This window comes from Lolium rigidum, unplaced genomic scaffold (assembly GCF_022539505.1).
Source record: "Lolium rigidum isolate FL_2022 unplaced genomic scaffold, APGP_CSIRO_Lrig_0.1 contig_10888_1, whole genome shotgun sequence".
NCBI lineage: Eukaryota > Viridiplantae > Streptophyta > Magnoliopsida > Poales > Poaceae > Lolium > Lolium rigidum.
The window spans coordinates 13870-39210 of record NW_025899800.1 but is presented as its reverse complement, the minus strand read 5'-3'; the positions used below and the strand labels follow the sequence as shown (position 1 = coordinate 39210).

General features: G+C 45.0%; 1 protein-coding gene, 1 long non-coding RNA gene and 1 other non-coding gene across 5 annotated transcripts; 2 read left to right on the top strand and 1 right to left on the bottom strand.

Moving 5' to 3' along the window:
• The first annotated feature begins 2556 nt into the window (after positions 1-2556).
• Positions 2557-3463, top strand: LOC124680255. Its single transcript, XR_006995456.1, has 3 exons — positions 2557-2622; positions 2702-2773; positions 3316-3463. It is a non-coding gene; the product is annotated as an uncharacterized LOC124680255 (long non-coding RNA).
• Positions 3464-8497: 5034 nt separating this feature from the next.
• Positions 8498-8569, bottom strand: TRNAK-UUU. Its single transcript has one exon. It is a non-coding gene; the product is annotated as a tRNA-Lys (tRNA).
• A 6713-nt stretch (positions 8570-15282) lies between these two features.
• On the top strand, positions 15283-24903 carry LOC124680258 (putative disease resistance protein RGA4). Of its 3 annotated transcripts, none has more exons than XM_047215342.1 (5): positions 15283-15365; positions 15472-15859; positions 16113-17246; positions 18402-20594; positions 21222-21609. In XM_047215342.1, the coding sequence occupies exons 2-5, from the start codon at positions 15572-15574 to the stop codon at positions 21231-21233; spliced, it is 3627 nt and encodes a 1208-aa protein (XP_047071298.1). In that variant the 5' UTR covers positions 15283-15365; positions 15472-15571; the 3' UTR covers positions 21234-21609. The 3 variants fall into 3 exon arrangements, 1 of the variants encoding a protein (XP_047071298.1); XR_006995459.1 differs by lacking the exon at positions 15283-15365 and adding an exon at positions 24849-24903 and having other exon boundaries at positions 15383-15859; positions 21222-21392; XR_006995458.1 differs by lacking the exon at positions 15283-15365 and having other exon boundaries at positions 15383-15859; positions 21222-21392; positions 21456-21609.
• Positions 24904-25341: the final 438 nt, after the last annotated feature.

Below are 25341 nucleotides of genomic sequence, written 5' to 3'. Positions count from 1 at the left end.
AACGTAGGTTGCGCTTAGTCATCTTCCTCGTGTGACAACCCATGTACGGAGGAACCCAAACTTAACAAGGTGGGGTGGATGAAAAAAAAGTAAAAAACCTAAACTCAACAAGTGGAAATGTATGAACAGCTCCAACGCAAAAAGTCATGGACAAGAGGGATATAAAAACCAAGAACCATAATACATATATAATAAGCAACAATCTAGAGATAAAAAAACAACTAACTAAGGTGGGAAAGCAACTTAGTTGTTTATGGGATAGGCATGGAAAAACAACTTGCAAGGGGATAGTATGCAACTTAAATGAGATGAACAATCAACTTCAAGGTATGATCAACTAAATTTTCGGGGATAAGCAACATAATGAGACGTGATAAGCAACTGAGTTAAAAGATTTGAACAACTAAATTGTCGGTGATAAGCAACTTAATGGTAAGGGATAGTTAATTAAGTTAAAAGGTATGAGCAACTAAATTTTCAAAATAATCACGCGTCTGAGGAAGAGAGAAAGGGGGATTCAGGCGGGTGAGGTGGGGTCCCTAGGTGAAAGCTGTCGTGTCGAGACGGAGACGTCGGGGCGCTCGCGATTGACTCGATCTGACGGTCAGGAAGCGAGGGCTCGATGGAACAACCCAGCGACCGTGCACTTTTTAGCACTTGCGATAATAATTAGTTAACAGTATAACTTGCCTACCTAGGAGGCTCCACAGCGATTTTGGAGTCTAAACCATCCAATCGTACCTTTTAACGGTGTAGATTAACAAGTAATTTCCGAACTCGGCGTTACTGAACCGTGCATCGATCTGTCGCGTTAAAATGGCCGTTCTCGTCCTAGGTGAGGTGCGGTGAAACATCTAGGCATGGGCAGCCCGGCCCGGACGGCCCGGCCCGAAAATCCCGGGCCGGGCCGGCTCGGGCTTGCACTTCGGGCCGGGTTCGGGCCTGAAATCTGAGCCCGAACGTCGGGCCGGGCCGGGTTCGGGCCTTCATTTTTGTGCATTTTAGCCTGGTCGGACCGGGTTTCTCGGGCCGGGCCGGGCTTTTTGCTCGTTCGGGCCAGATTCGGGCTTAATTTACAAGCCCGACAGTTGGGCCGGGCCGGGCTCGGGCCTGACTTTTTACCCGCGCGCTTATTTAAGCCCAGTCCGAAACCCGGCCCGGCCCGAACTTTGCCCAGGTGTAGGTGAAAGGGGCTTCCCCCAGCGACTGCAGCGACGCCGGCCTCGTCGTCGTCAGTCGTCACACCGCCACACTCCCCACGCCCATCACGTTCCCTGCCCTGAGCCCTCTCATCTTCCCTAGGTGTTCCGCCGCCGCCGCTGCCCTTGCGTTCCTAACCCTCAGCCCTCTCCTCTTCCCTCCCTGAGCTATCCTTGCCGGTGACCATAGGGCGGCGCCCCGCACAACAGTAACACGCCGGGCGATGACAAGGATAAGAAGGTCTCGCGTCGGCCGGGAGCAGCGGAGCTAGAAGGGGCTTCAGGCGTCGGCGCTTGTCCTGCACGTCGTGCCTATCTCCAAGTGCTCTCCAAGAGAAATATGGCCATAAGTACCATGGGCATGCCAGGGTTGTATTGAATTTTGAGAGCCTCGATCTGAATGGTTCCACTCCATGGACATGTTTCTCTTGGTCTACTGTTCTCAATCACTAATGGAGGCTCACCGGGTATGTTTGAGATTTTTTTTACGAAGATCATCTTATTCTCAACATGGCACAGGTTCCAAATGACTCATGCTTGCAACACATTACGGTTTAGTGTAATAGGTTGTGCTGTACATTTGTTTGTGTGAACTCCTTTTGATCTTTATCAAATGAATTATAAACTCACACATGTTGACCATTAATTTATCAACTAGATTACCACCTTCGATTGGGAATGTGAATACCAGTATGCAAGCTAATTTCAGATCGCATTAATGCTAACAAAGAATGTTCAGATGCTGCTACCGTGGATCTGACCTTGTGATGCAACAAGGAATAGATCCTGATTTTTTTTTTGTCATCCTTCGTGTTCTATTTCCATATTTTTGTTTTTGCAATTTTCCCATCTAGGTAAGTTGCCGAGATTTGGAATTTAGCATCTTCACATAGTAGCAAAATATGGTTCCATATTCACAAAGCTTAGTGCAATAGTTCAGATATTATGTTCTTCAACTTCTTAGAGTCGAAGGTAATTCTACTACAGAAGTTCGATAAGATTCCAAGGCTGTGTTTGGCATTAGCATACAGAAAGTCAGCAAGCTGGGCGAGGCCGGTGGCGCGTGCCTCTCATTAATCTGCATACTGGCGGTGCTAACTCTGGTCCCACGACCTGCCCTCTTCCAGTTCGCCAGGTCACGAGGTACCTTAGGAAGTTCATGGATTATCTTTTCTTTCACCTCTAATTAAACATATTTTAAGTATGCAATACCTTCTAGCTATTTGAAACTCTATATATAGACCGGCCTTTTTTGGTTTGATCAGTTTTTGTGTATTTATTTATGGCCAGCTATTGTTGTTCAAGTACAGTGCAGATGTCATGGATGCTACTCCCACGACTCGCCCAGTTCATGGAGTATTTTTTAGGAGATAGTGACATTAGATTGAACAGTGATGATCTGCACATATATCTGCAAACATAGGTATCCCACGACCATACATAATATTCGTGTTATATATTGTATATATAATGTTTGTGATGCACTGTTCTCGTAGTCGTAGGTATCCTATGTCCGTATATTTGAGTTGGTGGTGGAAAAGGAGGAAATGTATGCCGAGTCAGCTGAGCGAAAGGTTTGAATTTTTTTCTTTTCCCTGTACAGATGTGAATACCACTTGTTCGTTTGACCTAAAAATTTCTTTATATGCTGGTCCGTGTCTGTGTCTGTTCTACGACTTCTATGAAATGGGCATCTAATTAAGTTGCACTCCAACATCTGAATTTTGTCTCCACAAGTAATTCTTATTTTTCTATGGAAACTGATAACCGGTGAAAATGTAATCCAAACTGAATAATTGATATAGCAATCTCACTCTTAAGTAGACAAAATCAGTGTCCTGATTTTTCCATTGTACTCACTATTGTTTGGCTTCTCTGAGTATGAAAGGTCATATGCTTCCGCAGGCTAGGGCTTAACTTATATCAGTTCATGTTGGAAATTGCTCATTTTATTTATGTCACGGTTCGTCTAAATTTAAACGTGATCTTATTATGAATTTAGAATTATTAAAGGCTTGCATTCATACCTTCTCCAGAAAATTTGTTGGTTCCTTTTCTTGAGTTATTAAAAACCTCTTCCCCTTCCAATAAATAAAATCCCCTTGATCTCATGCAGGATTCTAGCAACTCGCTGGTCAACTGTGAGCGGAGGGAGATCAGGAGCAAGCAGGCATCGCCGGCAGGCTGTAAAAGAGGGGGAAGAGGAAGATGGAGGTCGTGATGCATCTACGGCGACCATGTCATCCTTCCTGTGATGACAAAACACTCGTAGCAACAAAGTGTGGATCAGGAGGAAGCACCTGTGGCCAATAACTTGGGTATGCGACGAACGATATAATTTTCTTACTTTTATTCTCTTATCAGAAAGTAACTGAAGCCTTGGTGACATGATAAAAAGTCTTGGTGTTTGCAGATAATTTTCTTCTCTTACCAAACTTTGTTGCCTTCCAGCATATCCGTTTTTTTTTTTTAAGTATGGCTATGTTTGCTGATTCATGGTTACATACATCTTACCGGAAATGGTGGCTGATGTGTGGATGTTTAATTTAGACTACAAAGATTCTTCGACCAAGGATTTGGTGTTGTAAACTTCTTACTTCCTCTCGGTATTTCCCTTTTTCTGACAAGAATCTTCAAATTTAAATAAGGTGGTATAAATTCAAGTACAAGAGCACTTTGGTACTTATTCGGATGTGAGCTATGTTTAGAATAAGAGGCAAAGGAAAATCATATGCCTCTTATTCTAAACATAGCTCACATCCGAATAAGTACCAAAGTGCTCTTGTACTTGAATTTCTACCACCTTATTTAAATTTGAAGATTCTTGTCAGAAAAAGGGAAATACCGAGAGGAAGTAAGAAGTTTACAACACCAAATCCTTGGTCGAAGAATCTTTGTAGTCTAAATTAAACATCCACGCATCAGCCACCATTTCCGGTAAGATGTATGTAACCATGAATCAGCAAACATAGCCATACTTTAAAAAAAAACCGGATATGCTAGAAGGCAACAAAGTTTGGTAAGAGAAGAAAATTATCTGCAAACACCAAGACTTTTTATCATGTCACCAAGGCTTCAGTTACTTTCTGATAAGAGAATAAAAGTAAGAAAATTATATCTTTCGTCGCATACCCAAGTTATTGGCCACAGGTGCTTCCTCCTGATCCGCACTTTGTTGCTACGAGTGTTTTGTCATCACAGGAAGGATGACATGGTCGCCGTAGATGCATCACGACCTCCATCTTCCTCTTCCCCCTCTTTTACAGCCTGCCGGCGATGCCTGCTTGCTCCTGATCCCCCTCCGCTCACAGTTGACCAGCGAGTTGCTAGAATCCTGCATGAGATCAAGGGGATTTTATTTATTGGAAGGGGAAGAGGTTTTTAATAACTCAAGAAAAGGAACCAACAAATTTTCTGGAGAAGGTATGAATGCAAGCCTTTAATAACTCTAAATTCTTAATAAGATCACGTTTAAATTTAGACGAACCGTGACATAAATAAAATGAGCAATTTCCAACATGAACTGATATAAGTTAAGCCCTAGCCTGCGGAAGCATATGACCTTTCATACCCAGAGAAGCCAAACAATAGTGAGTACAATGGAAAAATCAGGACACTGATTTTGTCTACTTAAGAGTGAGATTGCTATATCAATTATTCAGTTTGGATTACATTTTCACCAGTTATCAGTTTCCATAGAAAAATAAGAATTACTTGTGGAGACAAAATTCAGATGTTGCAGTGCAACTTAATTAGATGCCCATTTCATAGAAGTCGTAGAACAGACACAGACACGGACCAGCATATAAAGAAATTTTCAGGTCAAACGAACAAGTGGTATTCACATCTGTACAGGGAAAAGAAAAAAATTTCAAACCTTTCGCTCAGCTGACTCGGCATACATTTCCTCCTTTTCCACCACCAACTCAAATATACGAACATAGGATACCTACGACTACGAGAACGGTGCATCACAAACATTATATATACAATATATAACACGAATATTATGTATGGTCGTGGGATACCTATGTTTGCAGATATATGTGCAGATCATCACTGTTCAATCTAATGTCACTATCTCCTAAAAATACTCCATGAACTGGGCGAGTCGTGGGAGTAGCATCCATGACATCTGCACTCGTACTTGAACAACAATAGCTGGCCATAAATAAATACACAAAAACTGATCAAACTAAAAAAGGCCGGTCTATATATAGAGTTTCAAATAGCTAGAAGGTATTGCATACTTAAAATATGTTTAATTAGAGGTGAAAGAAAAGATAATCCATGAACTTCCTAAGGTACCTGGTGACCTGGCGAACTGGAAGAGGGCAGATCGTGGGACCAGAGTTAGCACCACCGGTATGCAGATTAATGAGAGGCACGCGCCACCGGCCTCGCCCAGCTTGCTGACTTTCTGTATGCTAATGCCAAACACAGCCTTGGAATCTTATCGAACTTCTGTAGTAGAATTACCTTCGACTCTAAGAAGTTGAAGAACATAATATCTGAACTATTGCACTAAGCTTTGTGAATATGGAACCATATTTTGCTACTATGTGAAGATGCTAAATTCCAAATCTCGGCAACTTACCTAGATGGGAAAATTGCAAAAACAAAAATATGGAAATAGAACACGAAGGATGACAAAAAAAAATCAGGATCTATTCCTTGTTGCATCACAAGGTCAGATCCACGGTAGCAGCATCTGAATATTCCTTGTTAGCATTAATGCGATCTGAAATTAGCTTGCATACTGGTATTCACATTCCCAATCGAAGGTGGTAATCTGGTTGATAAATTAATGGTCAACATGTGTGAGTTTATAATTCATTTGATAAAGATCAAAAGGAGTTCACACAAACAAATGTACAGCACAACCTATTACACTAAACCGTAATGTGTTGCAAGCATGAGTCATTTGGAACCTGTGCCATGTTGAGAATAAGATGATCTCCGTAAAAAAGATTTTGCAGTTCTCAAACATACCCAGTGAGCCTCCATTAGTGATTGAGAACAGTAGACCAAGAGAAACATGTCTATGGAGTGGAACCATTCAGATCGAGGCTCTCAAAATTCAATACAACCCTGGCATGCCCATGATACTCATGGCCATGTTTCTCTTGGAGAGCACTTGGAGATAGGCACGACGTGCAGGACACGCGCCAACGCCTGAAGCCCCTTCTGGCTCCGCTGCTCCCGGCCGACGCGAGAACTTCTTATCCTTGTCATCGCCTGGCGTGTTGCTGTTGTGCGGGGCGCCGCCCTATGGTCACCGGCAAGGATAGCTCAGGGAGGGAAGAGGAGAGGGTTGATGGGCAGGGAACGCAAGGGCGGCGGAACACCTAGGGAAGATGAGAGTGCTGAGGGCAGGGAACGTGATGGGCGTGGGGAGTGTGGCGGTGTGACGAGGCCGGCGTCGCTGCAGTCGCTGGGGGAAGCCCCTTTCACCTCACCCCACCTAGGCCCATTTATGTGTTTCGTGGCCCAGTAAATCTGGTGAGGCCTAAGTCAATTTGGGGAGTAGAAGCCCTGTAAACGAGAACGGCCATTTTAACGCAACAGATCGATGAACGGTTGTAACGTCGAGTTCGGAAATTACTTGCTAATCTACACCGTTAAAAGGTACGATCGGACGGCTTAGACTCCCAAATCGCTGTGAAGCCTTCTAGGTAGGCAAGTTATACTATTAACTAATATAACATAGGTTGCTCCGGGGAGCTTTTTCTCAGGGATGGACTCATCAACACAAATAACGCTCGAACGCGGCAAGAAATGTTCAGCTGGTAGGGACAATGTGGTGGCGTACGCAGCTGGCCGAGGTTGGGCGCTCTTATCAGCAGAGAGGGACGCTTGGGACGTCGGGAGTTGGCCAGAGAGGCGCCAGCTAGAGGAGCCGGCCGACGAGCGGCGGAGCTGGAATGGTGTCGGAGAGGAGCGAGTGCCTCAACATCAACTGCCCACGAATGGCAGGGTTAGACCTACTGGAAGCAAGGGCAACCGTGACAAGTGTGACAGAAGGATCCATGGAGGTGGTCGGCGAGTCAAGGCTAGCCGCCGTCGTGGGCATGTGGACGGCGAAAGCTCCGAGAGCTGCAACATCACTGTGGCGTCTGCAGATCACGCCGCCACATGTGGTGTTGCGACAGGTGCGTGTTCGGAGGATGACGGTCGACGTTGGAGTCTCTGTTGTGCAACTGGTTGTGCTCTTGTCGTGCAGTTCCTTCGGATCTTGGTTGGGGATGCATTGTTCGGGTGAAAGCCTGCACTAACTTTTGTTTGGTGCCGGCAATGACGGCGCACTATTGCATTGTTTTCCTTCTTGGAATCCGGTCCTCCACCATGACGAGTGTCATGGGATCTCCGGGTGAAAACCCAATCTCCATTTGAGAGGGCGGCGGTGTAGGAGCTACCTTTTCGAAGGCACTGCCTTGGACCCCATGACTCTTTGCAGGAGTTGTGGCCATTTTGCATGGTTGCTTCGTCGAGAAGGGCAGAGGAAGCTGGGTCGGTGAACCCGGATGCATGGATGCCGAGGCGACAACCTTGGGATGCGATGATGGTCCAATGGGGCTGGGCCATGGCTTGTATCGCTTGGGTAGCGACAGTTGGTGCTTCGAGGGTTGTGATATCATCAACCCGGCCGAGACAACTTGAGAAGCCGTTATGTCGGTAAGCCGAAGCGGAGGCCCCGGACGTCGGCGCAATTGTTGAGGTCTGCAAGCGGTTGCGTTGGTTAGCTAGGCTTACGGCCAATCGAGGCGTGCGATGTAGGGGATGTCGAGGCGGCAACCTCGGAGTTGGAAGTGCGTTCTTGCTGCGAGGGTGGCCCAGCGTCGCATGGGCGACGAGTCTCTTGTGTGTGCGGGTTTCTTTCCGGTTTCCCTCATAAACCGGGTTATGATAATTTTCTGATCTGGTTTACTTATAAATGGAATCACCCTCTTTCTTCTAAAGCTCCTGGCCCTCTAACGAGGTTCTGTCAAAAAATTATTGTATTCACATTTTTCACTGTAAATTTATGCATAAAGTTTTCAACTACGTGATAATTATATGCGTCATGATAAATATATTCTTTGGCATAACCTCATTAACATGATAGGGGGTGCTTCTAGACGAAAGACATTTCAAAGATTTTGCTGTAACTTTTGTTTTTGTTGAGGTGCTTTGTCGTGGTTTGTATGTTTCACGTTTCTTTCGCGAAAAAAGGAATATAGCTTGTTTCTCTGGCCGTTTGTTTTTCTTTGAAATCACACAGCACAACGCGACCAGGCAAAAATAAAAGCTTAAAAAAGCGCCGACCGTGGGGATCGAACCCACGGCCACGTGGTTAAAAGCCACGCGCTCTACCACTGAGCTAGGTCGGCTTACATTACTTTGTATTGAAAATGCCAGTTATTCTCAAGAAGAAAATCGTCCATATCGGAATTTGTCGCAGTTTGTTGTCTCCGCAACTTATATTCTTTTTCCTTTTTTTTTTCTGTTTACGCTCGAACTTGGATCTGCTTGCATGAGTCTCTACAGCGCTCTCTTGACTCCCTGTGGGCTGTGGCTGCATTTCCCATGCTAGATCATGCTAACCTTGATAAGCTGATAACAAAAAAAAAAGGATTTGAAATTGGTGAAATCTGCGAAAGATGCATAAACTGAGGAGTGAAGAACTGTAATTTGTTTTGAAACACCAGAATTTATGCTATTTCTATTTCCTGGAAAATAAGGACTGACATTGAGGGGTATTGGAAGAGCTGGTGTCACCAATCACTCACGGTGAAAACTTCAATTTATCACAAGATGGAACATATTTCCTAAAGAGAGAATATTGCCACTTTCTTGATCAAAAAATCTTTGGTCTAGAATGAAAGGCACAAGGGACTACTAATTGATCACAAGACTTATCACGGATCAATATGCTCAGCGAGTTCGTCGATCAAGTCAGGAGACACCTTTGAGAAGATGCATTATGTATATAATTCCCAATCCACGTCGGTCTATGTCTAGGTGCTAGCGCTTCGCCTAAGTCTACACATGAATGACCTTATCTCCAATTTCCAAGGTGCCTTCATAAAGAAAAGGAGTATCCATGACAACTTCCTCTATGTCAAGAACCTTGCAACAAGATTCCACAAAAGCAAGACGTCGACGCTACTTTTCAAGCTTGACATCCAGAAAGCCTTCGATTCGATCCGCTGGGAGTATATTGTTGACCTTCTCCAATGCCGGGGGTTCCCACCACGTTTCCGAAATTGGATCACCGCCTTACTCACCACCGCTTTGTCCCGTGTGCTCCTCAACGGCATCACCGGTGCTCCCATTGCCCATGGTCGGGGGCTTAGACAAGGGGACCCTTTATCCCCCCTCCTTTTTGTGCTAGCTATTGACCCGCTCACTCAAATTCTTGACCAGGCCACCACGCACGGATTGCTTCACAAACTTCGGGGACGTGGTTCAATCCTTAGAAGACACACCCTCTTTCTTTACTTTAGTTGTCGTATCACCTATTTTTTTTTTGCATTGTTAAACTACATAGACGTGTTTATTTATTTTATTTTGAGGGAAACTACATAGACGTGTTGTGTGTTTAGCAATCAGCGGGTATTTATATGTTGTACGGAGGAAGATGTACAATTGAACAACAATTGTTTAACTACATTATTTTTGGTGTCTTTTATTTTGTACTTATGTTGAGTTATTTCTCCTTCGTAGTGGTGGCTTTTGTCTCCCTTCATAAGTGTCAGATGATGCATTTGGTGCCATTTTGAAAAGAAAAAAAAAAGGAAACGGGTGCCGACAGGTTTGCGGCAGGTTTCACGCGTTCAGATGTATCTCCACTTGTTTTTAGTCCATGGCATTATTCAAATGTTACGTCTGAATTCCTGCATAATTAATTTCCCGAGAAGCGTTTAAATTATACTCCTCCTCCAAGATATATGTATGCTATAGCCTATAGATCTAGCCCCGTCTTGATATGACATCGGCAGATCTACTCTCTTCTATCCGGTGAACTTCAACCAACTGTACCGCGGATTTCTGCAGCATCTGAAGACCGCCTACTACACATCTGCGCTTCTACAGGTAATTACGATGTTTTCGTTGGTAAGGTCTTATCAGAAAACTAAGCTAGGTCTTATCGCGATTAGTCACTCCTCCGTATATTTGCCTGTGTCATCATCCTATCCCTCTGTGAACTGGTTCCCACTAATTCGCTTCCACCTTGTTACAGTTAGCTAAGCTGTCAAGGGCATCGAGAGATCTTGTTCTACTAGCGGTGGGAAACGACGACACATTGCTTGGTTTGCTCTGTTTCCTCTCCGATTCTCTCTTTTCTCCCCTACTTGTTCACACACGCTAACTAGATAAAGCCGGGCTGTTTCTCTAGCGAGGGGGCTTGATTTGGTTGTCGCTTATTTTCACTTGCTAAGAGCATCTCCAGTCGCGTTCCCCAAAGCGTCCCCCAAATCGCGCCGGATCGAGCGTTTGGAGGACGTGTTTTGTTCGTGCCGCGTTTGGGGGACGTCGCTCCCCAGCCGCGTCCCCCAAACGCCGCCCCCAAATGAATATTGGGAAAATCTAGCGAGAAGCGCCGCATTGCTCGCCCTGCCGTGCGACGCCTCGCGATTCGAAAACGCGCATCCCACCCCTAGCGGGGATGTGGTCGGCGGCGGTGCATGGCGGACTGGTGAGGGAGACGCGGGGCGAGGCGGAGGAGTGAGCGGCGCAGTTTGCCGCCTGCGGCCTGGTCCCGGAGCTCCGGTGGTGTGTGTGTAGCTAGGAAATCTCGTTCCTCACGCGACCCCCAGCAGCCCCACCTTATCCTATGACCGCCATGGAAGCGCGCGAGGTCGTCGTTGAGCACCGCTGCGGGTGGCCGCCGCAGGGAGGACGCCGCCGATCACCGCCGAGGGTGGCCACAGCAGGGAGGACGCCGCCGAGCACCGCCGAGGGTGACCACCACGAGCACCACCGCGGGCAAACCGCTGCAGAGCACCGCCTCGGGTGACCGCCGCGAGCAACGCCGCGGGTGGCCGCTGCAGCACACCGCCGCGCGTGGTCGCCGCGAGGCCGTTCAGCAAGCTCCGAGAGGGTAGGCTGACGCCGTCGAACACGCTCTGGGATGGAAGGAGGCCGCCATCGAGATGCTCCGGGAGGAGAGGCCGGCGCCATGGAGCACGCATCGGAGAAGGCCACCGACGCCGACCATGCAACATGGAGCGGCCATGAGGGACGAGGCGAGGCTGCTCTGCGCGCTGGGCCTGGTGCTGCTCTGCATTCCGCGTCGGCATGCTGCTCTAGGCACTGGGCACTTGGCTGGTGGTGCTCGTCTTTGCCGGTGCGTGCGCTAGTCGGCAAGGCCGTGTTGGGGCTGCACAACACCGCCGGCGAACCGCATGGTTTTGGTTCTTCAATCTCCAGTCCAGTGCATCCTCCATCTTCGCAGCCGCGGCACCTATTCGGTGGCTGTCAGCACTTTCGGAGGACTCAATTAGTGGATTCTATACGATTTTGTACTCAGTGTTAGATGAGATAGCTAGCTGGTTGTAATCCTGGATGTTAGTATGGTTGATTCAGTACTAATTGACGGATTAACTACTACGTCCACTTGCCAGAATAATTAGGAGCAATGGACATATTAATTAGCCATAGCTGCCAGATTTAATTTAGTACTGGTAGTAAGTATTGGATTTAACTAGAATTAATTACCAGATTAATTAGTGGTAATTGCCATATTAGGAGTAGGTAGCCATATGTACTACTCCCTCCGTTCCAGTTCGCAAGGCAAATTTCCAAAAAATATTTGTCCCAAAATCCCTCACCTCCTAGGCACATTTTGTATTTAATGTGGGAGTAAACTAATTTATTTTTGCATGCAAACACTCCTCTTTTCATCTCCCATCATGCACTAGTACTCCATGCATGTGAAACCACTGCGACTAGCATGTGACTACTACGTACTCCATGCATGTGAAAGGCAAAGTTTTTGCATGTTTTAATGTGCAAATTTAGAGCCAATGAGAATTCACCTTGGCCAAGATATTTGAAAACTTTGCCTTGCGAACTGGGACGGAGGGAGTAATTTTTAGATTAGTTAATCCTAATTGCCAGATTAATTTCGAGTGATTGCCAAGTTAATAAGCCTAATTGCAAATACAATCTCTAGTTCTATCCGTGGCACTTTTAGGCACCTAGCAAGTGTATTTTTTCGTGTGACGGGAGGGCATCATACCACTGTTTTGTCCGTTAGTACTTGTTCTTAGCAAAATATGCCCACGGAATGATGAATGATGACGGGCAGACTGAGCGGGAGTACTTTTTTCAGGTTCGATACAACCGCCGCACGGGATCACTTTTGTGCGGCGCCGCTAGGTAGTGCGGTCCTACAATTTAATAATAAAGATTTAGATTGTACAGCTGATTGACTTGAACGGAACGGTCGAAAACAAACGAAATTAGATGGCGGACGTCCGCTGGATCCTGAAGTCAGGCTTAAGCTCATACGCACGTCTCCTGCCCGTCACACCGTTCCTCCTCACTCGCCGCCGCCGCCGCCGCTCTATTGCCCGGGTCGAGATCGCCGCCCCAATCGCGCGAGTGTTCCTACCCACCCCGAAGCACTAACCACTGCAAATAATACTGTAACAGCCATCCCGACCCTGATCCTCTCCGCCGCGCTCGCTTCGTCGAGGGCCACGATGGACCAGCTCGCTATGGCGTCCTCCACCGCCGGCTGCCGCGGTTGCTGCCCTGCTGTACGTCGCTTCTGCCTTCTCCACCTTATACTGCCCTTCGCGGGAGCTAAAGGTGGGGACCCTGTACTCAAAATTAAGAGCTTCTGAACGACCTCAGTTTTTTTTAAGAGCTTCTGAACGACCTCAGTTTTTTTTTTGCGGGGGAAACAGGATTGTATTAATTAAGTAAGAGTGTCATTACAATCCTGAGCGATCCGGTCCAAAAGGAACTCTGGAGCCGAACCTATCCACACATTGAATCTACTTTCTATCATACCAAGTCTAGCTAGTTCATGGCTTACACTATTACAAGTTCTTGGAATTTTAGATATAGAGACTATACGCTCAGAGGCAATCAACATCCTCAAGTCCTCCACGGCGTGTCCTAGACTTGACGCATCGCTCCTTTTGCTCAAGGCCATCCGTACTAGTTCCAAGCTATCCGTCTCCACTAGTATACGTTCATGAGAGTAATGAAGGGCCAGCTTAACACCCTCCATACATGCCTGAAGCTCTGCATCCAACGCTGAGGAACAAAAATGCAGGTTTTGACAAGCTGCCATGATGACATACCCATCACCACGACGTAGTATGATGCCTGCACCGGCAGCACCCGTTTGAGCAACGAACGCCCCATCAACGTTCAGTTTAAGGAGATCGTTAGGTGGTTTACTCCATCTCTCCATCGTGGCCAGGAAGCTCACCATCGGCAATGGCACCTGCTGATCCCCTACAGGTTGTTTGCCTTTGATGATTACCTCTGGATCAACCTGACGGATATCTCCAGGGATTGCATATAGCTTCAGATGAAGCGTTTAGACCCTTCTATCGATGGCAAGGGTTTATCATGAGTAATCTCGTTGCGGGCATGCCAAGCCCTCCAAGCAATCATAAGGATACGGCAGCACATATCCATTGGCGCTCCCTCCAGCCAGGACTCTAACCAATCTCCTCTTCCCATTGAAGTTGGCATCTTGGGAATAGACCAAATTTCATACATTGCCGCCACAATGCAGCCGCATGCGGGCATCTAACCAAGGCATGGTGAGTATCCTCGCTTTCGTGCCCACAAATACGACATAACCCCGACACATGCATATGTCTCCTTTTCTTGTTCTCCTCGGTGGCAAGTGCATTGGAAATCGCCTTCCAAGCAAAAATACGGATTTTCTCCGGGATGTTGCACTTCCACAGTTTCTTCCAGATTGGCCTATCTCCCATCGGAGCCATGCTACATGCGACAGATGGGCGGTCCTGCTGAGATAGCTGGAGCCCCATCCTATACGCACTGCGGACTGAGAAACATCCACTTCTTTCATGTTGCCAAGCTATAAAATCAGAAGGTTTCCTCGATGAAGTTTTAATACGCATGATGATATTAGCATCAATTGGTGGGAAAGTTTTGCGGACCAGCGCCTCATTCCACTTGTTATTCTCATCAAGCAAGCTAAATACCCGGATCAAACGTGATCATTCCACTTGTTTTTTTTTCTTTCTGAACGACCTCAGTTGAGAGTGAAACTCTAAATGTAGATTTCGGTCCATTTGTTTTGAGAATTTTGAGCTTCAAGTTTCAAATTCGGTGTTAAAGGCACGATTTGTATTTCCTAGTTGAAACATCAAAATTCTGAAGTTCTGGGCTTCTGGCGGCTGCGGTGTTGGACGGAGAGGCAAGGGCGGTGGCTTCTATGAGTGGGGTAGATGGGGATGGAGGTCTGCAGCTCTGTAGTAACAGATGCTCTAGAAAAATCAATCCACATACACATTATGCACCGTCAACCGAGACGGAAAGCACTCCGTCAGGAGCGAGCGATATGCAAGGCTACAAGAGCTGGGAGAAGCTGCGAGGAGGTATCCGATGTCTGCCCAAAAACCCCCTACATTGACAACATGAAGAATTCTAGACCAGGGGCAAATTCTTGGATGTTTGTGGTGGCAGCAGCAGTGGGGAGCGGGAGACTACAGATCGAGGAAACAGCCTGGATGCTCAGCTTGAAATTCGCTGGTGCACATAACGTTGTATCTCATTATGTCAAGCATTTAGTGTCCAATGGAATTTTGGTGGAGGACCAAAGGTAGCATGTCCTTCTCCATACTTAATTTAAGGAGGTACTTATGCGATATTTTTTCCTGCCATGGCCACATTATATGGATATTGCCAAGTCAAATTTGTTGTCTGCTTCTAACTAGTCGCATCACACCAAGTTTCCCACTCTCTAAGGAATAGTGTCATCTATAATCCTTTTGACTAGTGGAGGCCGTGCATGTAACTTGACCAGGTCTATATACTCAGTACCTGATATGTAGCTGTCGTTCATTTCCCAATAGGACAACCCTGTAGCAATTCTGTGTGTGCACCTTGTACCTCCTTGGGTATTTCTTTAGTTGCGTGTTGAAGTGGAGAAAGAACTTGATGCTTAAGTTTTTATATAAAACCAATGTAGGTACATGCACTTGTTGACTAATTAAGCTTTGGTGCTGTTGTAAGATTCTTCTCCTTATTGACTGACATTCAGGAACTGATCGAAGTTGCTTGGTATCCCCAGCAATACTTTTGCCTAAACCGTCTCCTCCGAGCATAAATGGCACCAATTATTCCACACGCCACAAACTGAGGGCAACCTGGAAAGAAATTGCAGAGCAACCATGGCAGTGGTTGGGGGCATGCTTGCTTCTGCCGTCCTCAAGGTGGTGACCCAGCAGATTGGGGCCGCCATTGGAAATCAAGCCAGGCTGCAGTGGAATTTCAAAAACGACCTTGAAAAGTTGAGGATGCTGCTGGAGTCGGTAGCGGTGGTGCTCGTGGATGCTGAGAGGCGGTCTATCAAGGATGCGGCAGTGCGTCTGTGGCTTGATCGCCTGAAGAACGCCATGTATGACAGCTCCAATCTGATTGATGAATTCGAAGCCAACATCAAACCAGCTTCCCGAAAGGTATATATTATATGCAGCATGCGCTTTGCTAAACCCAGTTATTCCATTAAACTGGATTTGAATTTATTGTGCTTTAAGAATATCTTACTTACCTTCTGGTGTCTCCATTTGATAAACCTTATTTTACCTTTTAATATGTCCATTTGAGAAGCTTTATTTCTGTTTGTGGGGTAGGGAGTAAGTATGAGTTTCACATTGTGAAAATTGTTCCGATTTTCCAAGTTACTGAAGAATCAATGTAAATATTTTGCAGTTGGCAATTATGGTTCCCTGTCATACAGTTGTTTCCAAGATTGCTATGGGTAATAAGATGAAGAAGATTAGAGAGGAACTAGAGGCCATCACAAGTCAACACCAGAGTTTTAGTTTTGCAACAGACAGTAGCTCTGACGTACAGCGATTTGTCGATGTACGGGAAACATCATCAAATGTCGAAGAAGCACTCATAGTAGGAAGACTTCAGGAAAGACGTAAAATCTTTGCTTCCTTATCGAAGAGCATGGCCCAAGAGACCATCCTTCCAATATATGGCATTGGAGGCATTGGCAAGACAACCTTAGCACAATGGGTTTTCAATTCTAGCCACTTCAAAGACTATTGCAAGGTCTGGATTTATGTGTCCCAGAATTTTGACTTGAATAAAATTGGCAACTCCATAATTTCGCAAGTTTCAAATGAGCAGATCCAGATGACTGAAAGGCAGATGATACATAATCGCCTTGCAAAGGTACTTGCTGGTAAGAAGATTCTGATTGTTTTAGATGACCTGTGGGAGAAGGATCCATCTCGGTTAGAAGATTTGCAATGTATGCTAAAGGTTGACAAGGGGCACAAGGTGGTTGTAGTAACCACTCGTGATGAAGAGATTGCAATGAAAATGTGTACAGTTGAACCATTCAAGATGGAGCCCTTAACAAATGATCTTTGCTGGACAATAATTAAACAAAAATGTGCCTTCGAAGCTAGAGGTGATAAAGAAAGTTTGGAACTGGTAGGGAGGGAGATCGCAAAGAAGTGCGGAGGTGTGGCGTTAGCAGCTCAATCTATTGGGTACATGCTACGGTCTATGACATTTGATGAATGGAGATTGGTGGAAAAGAGTGAAATATGGAACATACTTGCTGCTGAAGATGCATCTTCACCTCATCATGTGCATGCATCCTTGAAGTTAAGCTATAGCAGTATGCCGCCACTGTTAAAGTTATGCTTTGCTTATTGTGCAACCTTTGCTAAAGGTCAAAATATAGTTAAGGATGATCTGATTCATCAATGGAGGGCTCTTGATTTCATCAAGCCAGTGAACATATTCTCTACTTGGCAGATTGGTGAGAATTATGTTAGTCATCTATTGGGCATGTCCTTCCTTCAACATTCAAAGTCAGGTTTGGTGAGTTATTGCATTTCTCTACAACTGGAAAGTTTTATTTTTCTGCAGACTAGTCATTTGTACAAATTACATAGCTGCCAAGTTGAGCAAAAGAGAAGAAGGAAATAACCTTTTTAGTCAAGAGTTATCTTATGTAACAAGTTACCAAGCTAGATATTTTCTAGTCAAGCTCTACAACTGGAGCAGTATGTTTCTTTGAAAGACATGCCATCAATAGAAAGAGTCAACTCTTTGTCCTTACCTTCCCACAAGAGAGGCTGTCAACTCCTCTCCATCCTCCACTTGATATGTTCTTCTTTTCTCCATTATAACCATAAGGGACATACATGCTGCAACTCTCATAGTATCTTTGTAGTGAGGCGGAGAACACAAACATTCCATTATATTGAAATTACGACATAATAGAAAGTTACAACTTACAACAAACTTTTCTTTATTTTCAAATGAATGGTGTTTCAGAAGTTCACATGTATCCCAAATTAATCTTTGACCATTTACCACTATAGTACATTAGTAAATAACTATAAATAAATAATATTATAGTGATAATTTAGGGCTAGTGCTGAAACGTAAGAAAAATCAGCATGCTACATCATTTTTTTTTTCAAATATTCCAATATATATATATATATTATAATTTGTATATAACCCTCCACTATCATGAGGCGCACACACACACAAAATAAAAGAGGGCGATTACACTCTCGGTGACTTCTCACACTCCATTATTTCATCATTCTTTATGCATCCACCTCTGTTCCACTTTCAACTTTTTAAGTAAAGATACACTAGTTTGGTAGATTTAACTATATTCATTAGGTATTTGGCTGTCCACAATGAATCGGCTCTTAGCGCGTAATCCTAGGTGGTGGTATATTGAAACTAAACCTGGCATATTATCTTACCAAAAGTTGTCTTTGTGGTTATATATTCCTAATTATATTTGAAGTCTAAGTAGGCTCACATTCCTCTTTTTACCTTAATTATAGTTTCAGGAATCTATATTAGTATTTCCTATGCACACCTCTGACGGTCTGACCACTAATTTTTCAGTTGGTATACTAAAAATTTCATCACATATATTTTATAAATAATACATTAATATAAAATGATTGGACTACAGAAAACTTACACTCTGAAGTCCTTTTGCTACAGACTGGTCAATTGCACAACAAAGATGTTACATTGTTCACCATGCATGACCTGGTGCATGACCTTGCAAGATCAGTCATGGCTAATGAAGTTCTGGATGCTAGCAAAAATGGAAATATTGGAGGAAGCAGTTGCCTGTATGCATTGCTCACAGATTGCAGCAAGCCATTGAATTTATCTATTATTTGTCCTGCGAAGTTAAGGACTCTACGTTTTCTGGACTGTGGCAAAATTGTTGTTTGTGGGGCTGCATTTTCGTCAGCTAAGTACCTGCGGGTCTTAGATTTAAAGGAATGCTCGTTACAGAAGTTGCCACGTTCTATTGGTAGACTGAAGCATTTGAGATATCTTAGTGCTCCGCAGGTGCATGATCGAATGATCCCCAAGTGTATCACAAAGCTCTCAAAATTGAACTACCTAAACTTATGTGGATCTTCTAATCTTTCAGCATTGCCGGAGTCAATTGGCAATATCGAAGATCTAATGCATCTTGATTTATCAGGTTGTTGGAGATTAGAGAAACTCCCGAAATCATTTGTAAAGCTTAAAGCATTGGTGCATCTGGATTTATCACAATGTTATATGGTTAATGGTATCCCGGAAGCTTTGCGAGTCCTTACCAAACTCCAACATTTGAATTTGGCACTGCGTTATTGGATCCAAGCAGACAGACATCATCTCAGCGGGCTACCAGAAGTCATTGTCAATCTCACTGAACTCCGGTATTTAAATCTATCACGGTGCATTCGTGCTATCTTTGGTGTCTCATTAACAGATCAAATTGAAAGTTCCACTCGCCGGTGTTCTTTGTCTGACAATTCATTAACAGATCCAATTGACAATTTCATGGGCCATATCTGTGCCCTTTCCAATCTAGAGCATCTGGACTTGTCTGAGAATATATATCTTGTTAGTATACCTGAATGTATTGGCAGCCTTAGGAAGCTACACACACTGGACCTTTCAGGTTGCGACGAACTAGCAAGGCTTCCAGACAGTATGGTTAACATGGATAATCTGAAGGTTCTTAATGTCAAGGGCTGCCACGAACTGGATAATTCCATTCTCTCTGGCTTCAAGTTTTTTGCCTTGTTGCCACACTTTGTGGTGCATGCCGGTGATGATGAATCTAGCAATTTTGTCCTGCTTCAGCATGCAAATCCTGATGAACTGCACATAAGTAGAATTGAAAATGTGAAATCTACAGAAGAGGTGCAGAGTATAAAGCTGATGGAAAAACAAAGAATTGTAGAATTGAAATTGGAGTGGACTGTATATGCTGAGAAGTACGTGGATGATATGGAAGTGTTGAGAGAGTTAGTGCCACCTTTCACTTTAAAGAAGTTTGAGATACGAGGTTATGATTGTGTCGGCTTTCCAGCTTGGGTATTGGATATTAGTCATTACCTCCCAAATCTTATCAGCATTACGATGGTTTATTTGCCCAAATGTAGCAACCTACCACCACTCGGGCAATTACCAAACCTACAATCATTGGTACTCGAAAGAATGGACAACATTGTGAAAATTGATGAGGGCTTCAACGGTGGAGCGAGAGCATTTCCTCGACTGGAGAGATTTGAACTAACTGGCATGGAAAGCCTGGAGGAATGGATCACGATATACTCCAGTGGTGAGGATGGTACGAACAAGCTCATGTTCCCCAACCTTGTCAGACTGAAGATACGTGATTGCCCTAAGTTGAGGTTGAGACCCTGTCTCCCTAGAGCTGCCTACTGGGTGATATGGAACAGTGATAATGTACTGTTGTCACGGGGAGAGAGTGTGCCGCGAACCGATGCTTCCTCTTCTCCAATAACTAAAATAGATGTTGGATCCTGTAAGCTGCCTCTACATCAGTGGAGATTGCTTCACCACCTCCCAGGGCTCTCTAAATTAATTATCAGCGATTGCAATGATCTGACCAGCTCTTCAGATATCATCCGAGCCCTATCACCCCTCCAATCACTACATTTGTCCTCTTGGAAAATCATGACATCACCACCACTCTGGTTAGGAGAACTCAACTCTCTCAAGAAACTTGAGATCTGGGGATTTAAGGGCATTGGTTCTTTTCCGGAAATCATACAACAGCTCACCAACCTCAGAGAATTACAAACATTTTTCTGCCCTGAACTAAAGCAGTGGTGTGAATCAAAGGAGAACAAGCTCAAACTTGCTCACATAGAAGAAATGGTACGACCCTGCCAATTACTTATCATATTGCTTTTATTTTTGCATTGAACCCAGTACTTTTGGGTCCCCGTGGGTCCTTTATTATTCAACAAACTGGCAAAATAAACACACAAATGAGTTCTAGACACAGACAACATAATGTTAATCTTGAGGATAATCTGACGGGTAAGAACACATAACAAAATCAGGACAGCCACATGAATTTACTACGTAAAAGATTCTCTAGAAGCTATACTCTCATATGTGTGGGATGCATCTATTAACCTGTGATGGGCTTTGAAACAAAACAAAAAGGAAATATTTGCTAGTACTTTGTTTATTCTAGGAACGACCATCAGATCCAACTTCCGAACCTGTATCACTTGTTTGGTACGAGGGAATCAGGTTGGTCCATGGCACAAGAAAAGCAATGGAAATTTCCTAAGATGGACTAACTTCAGGAACCACAGTGATTGTGATGTAATGGCACAATATAGTTTATTCAGCACTCATGCGCTACACATCTATGTTTTCTTGATCTGAACAATATTTTCCCTGTGGCAAGTAACTCATCTGCACTAGAGTACTAGATTTCAAGTTCAAATATCAAAATAAAAATTCAAGCTAGTGATTTAATTTATTTTGCAGAATCTTTGGTAGTTTTAACAAGCCAGATAATGTGCTACGTGCACCACGCTCCAGAGACAGGAGGAAATTGTGGACCATTCAAATTCACAACTTCAGAAGACAGTCGTCAGTAGCAATGCGACTACAAAATGTGGCAACTATTAACTGAGACCCCAACACAAGTCTAGCAAGGTAATCAGTTTGTTTTGCCATCATGAAAATGCGGCGCACCCTTGATTCGATGCCACCTGATAGGTTCTAAATGATTTCACACAACCTCCTCTGTTCTGCCTCATGGAACTGGGTTTTTTCAGGGAGTTCTTTTGCAACAGATTTGTAGGGGACCTCTTTTAATCCTGTACTACTGTTCTATTCAGCCCATTATAATACCGAGGAACTTTATTCTTCAGACTACCGTTACGGATTGTGTTGGTCTTCTTACATGTACGTTTGATCCCGTCCAAGCAAGCCTACTTAACACACGCTCAAACTGATGTGAATTGGGGTTTTATCTAGAAACAGTTTAGGAATCTTTCAAAGTCTTAAAAGCACACTCCGTGGGTGTTACGTTAGCATTATGATTGAAACAGTGGTGGGAAGTATAATCCACCACTTGTGTAAAACTTAGGGGCCGTAATTGTGCATTTCTACTCTGTTTTTGTTGAAATTGGACTCCTTCGAAACTATCAAAATAACATAAGCCATAGTCAGGTGGAATACACTTTGTATCCTATAATACATTTTCCGCGAGCAATGGCAGAACATCTGAGAAAGCTAAAGGAGCTCCAAGAGCATAAGGGGAGCCTTAGTGTTCTCAACCCCAAGAGCATTGACCGGCTTAGGGAACTTGGCAACGCCCATGATAATGATAAATTGGGCGGATAGCCATTTTCTTGGAGCCATGCATCACCCAAAAATGGCTTTACTGTCGAGCATATTGCTCAATCTGTCAAACTTTTGGAAAATCTTTCCCTCACTCTCCTTACAAGATTCAGTGTGAGGGCTGCACTTCCTTAACCATGCCTTCCAAGGTTTGGAGGCCTTGGGCGACTGTGAAAAGCAAAATGTTTGCTTGGCTGGTACTCCAAAATAAAATTTGGACGGTGGATAGGCTAGGGCAGCGTGGATGGCGAAATTGTAGCCTTTCTGAACTTTGTAACTAAGTCCAAGAATCCTCTTCCCATCTTTTCTTCAAATGCCGCTTCATGATTAAAGTTTGATAATGCCCAAAGGAGTGGCTTGGCCTCCATGTGGTCAACCCGAGTGAGTGGCATGTTGCTCAAGCCATCAAAGATTGGTGGAGTATCGTTGTTCAAAATAGAGGTAATTCTAGGAGAGCCATGGCATCCCTTTCCATCCACGCGTATTCCGGAACTGCTCGTCGACCGTGTAAGAATTAAAGTTAAGGCGACGATGTGGTCCTTGGCCGTGTGACCTTTTGTTTTGTGTGTCTTGACTTTTTACCTTGACCTTGGGCTTTGTAACACTCTAAAACTTTCTTCTCAAACAATGGAATATTAGTCTTTTGTCTTCTTTAAAAAAATGGGGTAAAATATTTGAGAAGCACAAAATAGATCTTCCAATGTCTTTGCATGTCACAAATAGTTGAATTCACACAAGTCGTCCTATAAGACTGTAATTCGAACGTTTATGGCTTATAATGTCAAATGACAATTAAAACAATTGTTTCAGAAAATACCAGCCGGAAACAGAACAGTCCCTCAGGAGGTTCTGATTGTTAGAAGTATACGATAAGTATCCGTATTTGTAATATGTGCACAGTATATAATAGAAAGAAACCTACCCGACGAGGCACGTCGGGTCGGCCCAATCTCTCGTACGATTGCTACTTCTTTCATGGTACCATGAGCAGCGACCTGACCTAGGGTTTGGCTTCCGCCGCCGCCGTCTTCCGCTTCCGCCTCCGCCGCTGCAGCGCCTTCTCCTGCGATGGCTTCCGGGTCCTCTACCCTCTCTACGACAACGACATCGTCCACTTTTGCCCCGAGTAGCGCCTCGCCGGTCGCCCTACCAATGGCGCCGACGACAACTGGTTCCTACCCATCGTATTCTCGCCCCACGCTGGGTCCAGGCTTGGCACGCTTCCCTCGTTCTCCGGCGTAATGCCACCAAAGTCCTCTCAGATGCCCTCATCGCAGCATCGGTGGGCGACACCTCCGGCCTTGGACATCAGGGCTACAACCATGGTGGGATACATCACGGCCGTGCATGGCTACCTGCCCATGGCGGGGTATGCTGCTTCGGGCGCGCTAGGTGTGGGTGCCTGTACTATGGCGCCAACCATGCTTGGGTACCACCCGACGGCGTCACCCACCTACGAGGCGCACTTCTTCAACAACGCCATGCAGGGACCCTTCTTCAACAACTCCATGCCGAACATCGTCACCATTGCCTCAGCCCTCACCATCAAGCTGACGAGCAAAAATTGCATGTCTTGGCGTGCCCAAGTTGGTCCGCTTCTCCGGAGCCACATGCTCATGGTATATGTCGATGGGTCCATTGTCTGCCCCGACCCCCACGTCATCTTCAGTCATGCCGGCGCCATGCACCAGCAGCCGAATCCGGCGCATCAGCATTGGACCCACTAGGATCAGGCCATCCTCTTTGGTTTTGTCTCCTTGATGACCGAAGGTGTCCTTGGCATCACCATGCTTGCTGGCACGTCACGCGAGGCCTGTGCGACGCTGAATGGCGCCTTTTCCTCCACCTCCATCGCACAATCCTCGGCGATTCGACAACATACTGAAGAAGGAAAACAAGACCATCAACGTCTACTTTCATTAGATGAAGGTACTCTCGGACTAGCATCGGGATGCCTCTTCGTGACGAGAAATTTATTTCGTACATCCTCGCCGGCCTTGATGACGACTACGATGCTCTCTTTGACGTGGTCACTGCTCGCACCACCCCCATGCCTATACGATATCTGTTCTCGTAGCTCCAGTCTACAGAACAATGCAAGCTCTCTCAACACCGCACCAATGTTGCCCAGCACTACCGTGCAACACACACCGCCACGTACACCAGCTCGCCGATTGCGGCCTTTGGCGCTGCACGAGGAGGACCTCGCCCGTCGCCGCCCTTCGCCTCATCACCGACCAATACAACTCCACCTTCCACCACATCCAAGCCTAATAATGGTCGTGATAGTGTTGTCTATCAGTTGTGCGGGATTCCACGCCACATGGCGTCGAAGTGCTTCAAGTGCGTCAACCACGACTTCCCGGGAGTTGGGAATGATGGAAGCAACACCGAGCGTTAGATTGACATGACAATGGTGGCCTCTCAAGGTCCACATGGTGCTACACAATCGTCCGTAGACCCGCCGTTGTACGCAGATTCCGGCTCTACGCACCACAACACCCACGAGCTGGAGAAGCTCACTACTCGTGAGGCCTACCACGACACCGATCAGGTATGTACAACTAATGGAACAAATATACGTATTCATAATATTGGTCATGCCATATTGGTCATGCTGTTTTATCCGCTCCTTCATCTAGTTCTTTAGCTCTCAACCGTGTCCTACATGTTCCCAATGCCACTTGTAATTTGTTGTTTATGATTAAACTTTCACATGATAATAATGTGTTTATTAAACTTCATCCATATGATATTTTTGCAAAGGATCAGGATACAAGAGAACCCATACTTAGAGGTCGATGCAGTGGAGGTCTCTACGAGATTAATGCCCCTGCCATCATGCAAGCTCTCAGCAGCGTCAAAGTGTCCCGTGATACGTGGCATCGTCATCTAGGACATCCAGCTTTACAAGTTGTTAAACATGTTTTTCATAGTCATGAGTTACCATCCATTTATGAGTCCAATAAAATTGAGCCAGTTTATGATGCTTGTCAACAAGAGAAGAGTCATCAATTGTCTTTCTCCTTGTCCACCCGAGTAACAAAATTTCTATTAGAGATTGTTTATTCAGATGTTTGGGGTTCTGCTCAAACATCAGTCAGTGGATATCGTTTATATGTGAGTTTTGTTGATGCCTATAGTCGCTTTACTTTACTCTATTTACTTAAGCATAAATCTGATGTCTATGTTGTATTTATTCAATTTAAAAAACATGTTGAACATCTTCTAACTCGTAAGACCAAGACCATTGGTGTAC

What these genes read in the sequence shown, in the direction of transcription:
- LOC124680258 (XM_047215342.1), top strand. Translation starts at nt 15,572, where the DNA reads ATGGCAGTGGTTGGGGGCATGCTTGCTTCTGCCGTCCTCAAGGTGGTG. An exon ending in TCAAACCAGCTTCCCGAAAG is followed by an intron (nt 15,860 to 16,112) that starts GTATATATTATA and finishes AATATTTTGCAG; the next exon opens with TTGGCAATTATGGTTCCCTG. An exon ending in AACATTCAAAGTCAGGTTTG is followed by an intron (nt 17,247 to 18,401) that starts GTGAGTTATTGC and finishes CTTTTGCTACAG; the next exon opens with ACTGGTCAATTGCACAACAA.